A 6,409-nucleotide genomic window follows, 5' to 3' on the forward strand; every position below is an offset into this window, starting at 1 on the left:
GGCCTCCCAATGGGCAATCGTTCCCAACACCAAACCTGGAGTAGGTAGGAGCAACCCCCAAGGTTCGCATGTTCTGAGGTGCGACGGCAAGCAACGTATAGCTGTCGATACGTCCATGCTAGGACTGCGCTGCCCCAGCTGTACCCCACTATGTTCTCCCACGGCTGGCGAAGTATGTCAAGAAAGATCCAGCTGATGGTGTTGCCCGAGGCGTCTGGGAAGAGGAAAGCACCAAGAAAGTGCCAGAGCCACACTCGAGCGAACCTGTCGATCTGTGCCTCCTCAGCTTGTGGGTCCAAGTATTCAAAGCGCTCTGTGATCCAGGACGACGAAACACCGAAACTTTTCCTGTAATTGATCAAAGAAAATGAGACCCGATAGCAGCTGTAAAGCAATGCAAGTATTAAATAGGCTTGAATTACTCACTTATTTTTCTTGGAAGCATCGTCGTCCGGTGGAAGAAAACCAGTAAACTGAGCCACCAGCTCCCTCCAGTGATCGTTGTCAACTATCCCTGTCACTGGAAGTCCCCCCAACCGAAGGCCTAAAATAGCCTTCATGTCCTGCAACGTCAAGGTCATCTCGCCACAAGGTAGGTGGAACGTGTGGGTCTCAGACCTCCACCTGTTATAAGAATAGAACGACTGTTAGTTGCCTCCAATTTGTTACAAGAAAGTTTACGTACAAAGAATGCACTCGCACCTGTCTACAGCTACGTAGTGCTGGGTCAAGGGGCGAAAGACCGTGGTTGACAACACGGACAAGCTCAAGGAAGCCGGCACACCGTATGTACGACGTATAACGCTCGTCCCACTGATGCGCCCTGGTGTGAGTGCGGGGCCTCAAAGGAGGCAAGGACACCTCTGCGTCGTTGTCACTCAAGATGTGTGCTCGGTGCTGGTCGTCGTACTCCACCTCAAAAATGGGGTACAACGGGTGTTGCGTGGGAGGGGCCATCCTGGTACAAATTGATAAACAAAGCGTTAGAGTATTTAAATTAACAAAATTCAAGTTAACATTAGTAAATTCACAAACAAATCACAAACAAATTCACTAACCTAACTAGCCTAAATCTCTAAACCCAAAATCCTAACTATACTAGATAATAAATACATAATCAATCCATATAAAACTTTGGTTCTAAAATTACAAGTAATCTCACCGTCTCAAAATAAATACACATCTTGCTTCTCGAGTAGTCAAATATGTTTAAGTTTGATCAAAACTAAAAAAACGGTATCCATATTTCTATCTCTTAATAAGTTTATTACGAAAGTAGACTCCATGCTTAATGTAATAGTACCTATTATGCATCATAAATTTTAGTACGCTATTATATAAATTTGGTCAAATTTTTAAAAAAAATTAACTTAAGGAAGCGAGATGTGCATTTATTTAGGACGGAAGGGGTACTTCCTCCGTCACATAACAATAGTCGTTCTAAGATATCGCAAAGACACTAATACTCAATGAAAATAGCCTCGATGCCCCTACATGCTCCTAGAAATGCTGGCACTAACAGACCATCATCAACTCTTTTGCTTCTGCGCCGGCCGCTCGAGGATTGCGAGGGCACGTGGGGGTACCGTATGGATACAAAAAATACTAGCTATACTAGATAATAATAAAAAAATATGAAATCGAGAGGGAGGTACCTTAGAAGCGGGCGGCCTTAACGCGCCGGCGTTCGTGGCGCGGCCGGCTAGGGCGCTGCGCAGCAGGAGTGGCCGAGCGCGGCGTGGGCGAGCGGCCGAGGCCGGGCTGTGCGGGCGCGGGCGGGGCGAGGCGAGGCTGGGCGGGCGCGTGCGCCCGCAGGCAGGGCGCTGGCGGCGGCGGCGGCGTTTAGGCGAGCGGGCAGGGCAGGGGTGCGTGCGGACGGGCGGGCTCGCACGCGGTGTATATTTGGTCCAGCCGCGCCACGGATCAGGGCTCCTTGAGTATTAGGGGTTGTTTGGTTCGAGCTACTAAACTTTAGTAGCTACTAAACGGTTTAGTCACTTTTAGTAACTTCAGAGTTACTAGAGAGGACTAAAGCCCTTTTAGTAACTTTTAGTCATAGCGTTTGGTTAAAAAGTTACTAAAGTGATTAAAAGCTACTAATTTAATAGCTACTAGGCGAACCAAACAGGACCTTAGTGATCACTAAACGAGAGGCTGCTGTAGTACTAATCCTACCCACGGCGGCCATGTCAAAGGGATCGTCCAAATCCGAGTACCAAAGCACCCATCATTAGAGGCCTTTACCGGCCACTAAAATAAGCATGTTGATGGTGAGTATTTTTTAACTGATTGACTGGTGATTGCAGTCCAGACAGGTAGTGCTAGGTTCAAACAAGGGGCAATTATGTATTTGGCACTGAAATAAATCAGTCTTTTTTATTTAGCACTAAAATTTTTGAACTTTTTTATTTGGCATCAAGTTAAAAATTTCTTCTGTAAATAGCACTACCGTCCATTTAGTGCATTCATCCGTCAGTTGACTGTGTTGACCCTGCCACGTTTCTTTCGGAAGTACCAAAATGCCCTTCCATCCGTCAGTGTACAGGATCAGCCATATCACCAGCAGGAAGTAGCCGAACGCCGCCGCCGTGCGACGGAGACCCGCCAGCCAGTACACGGGCGCCGCGAACACGACGGCCAGCGCCAGCTGGAAGGGCAGGAACACCACCGCGTTGGCCACCGCGTACGACGACACCCGGTACGCCCTCGACGACGTCTCCTTGGCCAGGATGTCGTGCTCCTGCAGGAAGATGGGCAGCGCCTCCGTGGTGGACGACAGGAGGAAGGTGAGCAGGAAGGCGAAAAGGCCCACGCGGTCCGCCACCTTGTCCTCGCCGAGGTCGTAGAAGATGGAGCCCAGCGCAAGCCCCGCCACCAGCATGCACATGGTGCGGCACGCGAAGACCTGCCGCGTCCGCGCCACGTTCTTGAAGAAGCACTGGGACAGCACCGCGACCTCGCGCGCCCGCGAGTTGGCATACCGGCGCGCGTTGAAGAGCAGCGTCTCGCGCACGGTGAGCAGCGGGAAGAGTACGTCCTGTTGGGTGACGTAGCCGGAGACGTGGCGGAGGTCGGCGCTGTGGGCGGCGACGCCGTCGAGGAGGAGGAGGTCGTGCTGCGGGGACGGGGAGAGGCAGCCAGCGAGGATCTCGAGCAGGGTGGGCTTGCCGGCGCCGCTGGGGCCAACGATGGCGAGCAGCTCGCCGGGGCGCGAGCGGCAGGAGATGTCCCTGAGCACATGGCGGACGCTGTGGTGGTGGTGGTGGTCCTGGTGGTCTTGGACATGGACGTCGTCGTCTGACCTGCTCCAGACCTTGAGAGGAGGGTGTGGTCGGCTGGAGACGGTGATGCGGTAGTTGATGCCGCTGGCTTGGATCTCGCAACCGCCGGCGTAGGAATTCTTCGGCATTGCTCGCTGCTGTGGATGATGACGGTATGTAATATGGTGGTTTGTCTTCCTGGATCCTTAATTGGCGCTGATGATGAGCTAGGCGGCGGCTGCCTTACTTTAAACTGGGCGTGGCATGGCTTGCGCTCGGTTTGTGCATGCGTCTCAGCTAGAGAAGCTAGCAATGGCGGGTGGTGAGCTTGGAGACTGGAGAGTGAGCGTGTGGTGTGGCTCCCCAGCCGTGGAGTGGAAGGAAGGAGCGGAGCTGAGCTAGGACACTACTGGCACGTACGAGCGCGTGCTACTCCTATATCTGTACCTACTATTACCGATTTAAAATTTATTAATTATATATTCGCGGTCTTCAATTATCAAAAATCCACATTTTAGTTCAAAGTATATTTATGATTTTCTTATTTGACAACCTGTCTATTTATTTTTTTCCCTATTTAGCACCATCGACTTTTGCTACAATCAAGGACATTTATGTCATTTTGCTAGCCACTTGACACCGCTACTTGTCTAAATGGACGGCAGTGCCATTTACGAAAGAAAATTTCAACTCGATGCTAGATAAAGAAGTTCAAATTTTCTAATGCCAAATATAAAAGACTGATTTATTTTAGTGCCAAATACATAATTCTCTCTTCAAACAAGGGGACGCCGAACAGGGGATAACCTGACTCGAGCACCCTAATCCACCTGCTTGCAGTGGTCTCGAGAATGGGATAATCATATCTATGAACTATCACCTACTGTATTTGTTTATGTAGACTCGTCTGTACTGGAAATAATGGATCCGAGTGGCATATCATATGGTCCACTTGAGTCACTGACGGTGGGCCTCTATGGTGGCAAATTTTATGCCGCACACCCCTCATAATAATGGCAACTTAATTTAAAAAAAAAGAAGAAGAAAGAATTTTTGAGGAATAGTTGTGTCGCCGATATATCTCGTGAGAAAAACTAGATGTGCTTCAAACAATCACAACCAAACAACATAATAGTTGACGATGGTGTAGTGAGGGTTTCTTATGCAGATTTCGCAGCAGATGCTGATCGGCAAAATTAGATTTTGGCTGCTCAAATCTTAAGACTTTACTCTCTCTCCATTTCAAAACACAAGCTATTTCATTTTCATCCCAAGTCCAGTTTTTCCTAAGTCAGAAAAAATATAATCTTGTTGAGTAGTGCTTACAAAATATAATCTTGCTAAGCGAAAATAGTAAAGTACTCCCTCTATTTTAAATTATAAGACTTTCTGGCGTATATGGTTTTTGCTACATATCTAGATACAAATTATGTCTAGATACGTAGTAAAAGATATGTATCTAGAAAAAGGCTGAACATCTTATAATTTGGAATGGAGGGAGTAGTAAAACTTGTTGTTTTTGTGATTAAGATGGAGACAATTAGATGCTTGTTTTTTTCCATATATGGCATGTATTTCAGGCAGATTTGGATCTACCTAAATCTCGGTAACATGTCAACATATTTGGCAATTAGTTAGGAGACTTTAGTGAAGAATTAAAACTGATAATCCTGTTAGGGAGGCCGGCCGCTATGTGTTGGCCTGTTGGGCACTTTGGTTAACCGGAAATTATTTAAGGAGTAAAAAATCCATTGGCAGTTCTCAAACTTGTTTCGCTATGTCATTCTGTCGACGAAATATGGTCGGCAGTCTACCCAGGGGTATGCCCAAGGTAGTAGATTGTCGGCAGACAGATGCGCAAGCCACAAACAAGACGGTGACGCAAGACAAACACGAGATTTTATCCAGGTTTGGCCGCCAAGAAGGCGTAATACCTACGTCCTGCGTCTGATTGTATTGCTGTATGTCAATGAGAGATGTTTTTTAGAGGGGTCCCCTGCCCGCCTTATATAGTCCGGGGGCAGGGTTACAGATCTGGGACCTAATCCTAGCCAGTTACAATTGCCATAGGTGGCCGGATAAGGATTTCTATTCTAACCGACCAGGATCTTGCTTGATCGCCAAATCTGTCTTGACTCCTTGCGCAGGACTCCGAACAGGTTGGCTGGGCCGCGCGTCGTCTTTTGGTGGACTGAACCCTCTGATCTGGGCCGGCCCAAGCCTAGCCGTAAGGGTATAGGGGTTAATACCCCCATAGCTAGTCCCCGAGCACCATGTATTATGCTGCGACACGCCATTTTAACCTTCTCCGAACAGTGAGGCTTGAGTTCTTGACATCTCTGACCACCGTTATTACCGGAGAAGTAGGTTGTCGGAAGAATGTATGGTGCTCTTAAGAAAAAAGAAAAAGATTTCCGTCCTGGGAAGTGTGCCCACTTGTATTTCTGAAAAGAAATGTAAGTGCGTCTGGAAGCGTAGAGTCCTTGACCACCAGAGGCGTAGGGGTCGAAAACAAACACATTCACCGCAAGGTGAAGTGTGCCCACTTAGTCCCCGAGCCTGGTAGTAGGTGACGCAGGCACGTGGTGCCAGGATCTAAAAAGAATTCCCAGTCAAGTCAAAAATCCAATCATAATATAAGCCATACGAGATGCACCGGCAGGTGCATCGTACCGATGTAGTCCCCGAGCTTGCTGGAAGGCAAAATATAAGCCTTGTAGCAAGGTCTAAATAAATGTCTCTCAAATGTATGTGAGTACAAATTACATGTAGCCGAGGAGAGCGGTCTCCGATCAATGGTCGGGACAGTTCCCGAGCACGATAGTAATCCTGACAATCAGTCAAAGCATAGGGGTCGATTAAATAAACACATTCACCGCAAGGTGAAGTGTGCCCACTTAGTCCCCGAGCCTGGTAGTAGGTGACGCAGGCACGTGGTGCTAGGGTCTAAAAAGAATTTCTACTGGAGTTAAGAATCCAATCGTCCTACAATCAATACGAGATGCACCGGCAGGTGCATCATACCGATGTAGTCCCCGAGCTTGCTGGAAGACGAAATATAAGTCTTGTAGCAAGGTCTAAATAAATGTCTCTCAACTGTATGTGAGCACAAATCACATGTAGCCGAGGAGAGCAATCGTCGAGCATTC

At 48.1% G+C, this 6,409-nt stretch overlaps 1 protein-coding gene across 1 annotated transcript; it reads right to left on the reverse strand.

Moving 5' to 3' along the window:
- Nucleotides 1–2,386: 2,386 nt before the first annotated feature.
- Nucleotides 2,387–3,409, reverse strand: LOC136526500 (ABC transporter G family member 5-like). Its single transcript, XM_066519154.1, has one exon. It carries the CDS (start codon nucleotides 3,407–3,409, stop codon nucleotides 2,387–2,389), a length of 1,023 nt encoding a protein of 340 aa, XP_066375251.1.
- Between the last annotated feature and the right edge of the window lie 3,000 nt (nucleotides 3,410–6,409).

Source organism: Miscanthus floridulus, chromosome 19, assembly GCF_019320115.1.
Source record: "Miscanthus floridulus cultivar M001 chromosome 19, ASM1932011v1, whole genome shotgun sequence".
Classification (NCBI taxonomy): Eukaryota; Viridiplantae; Streptophyta; class Magnoliopsida; order Poales; family Poaceae; genus Miscanthus; species Miscanthus floridulus.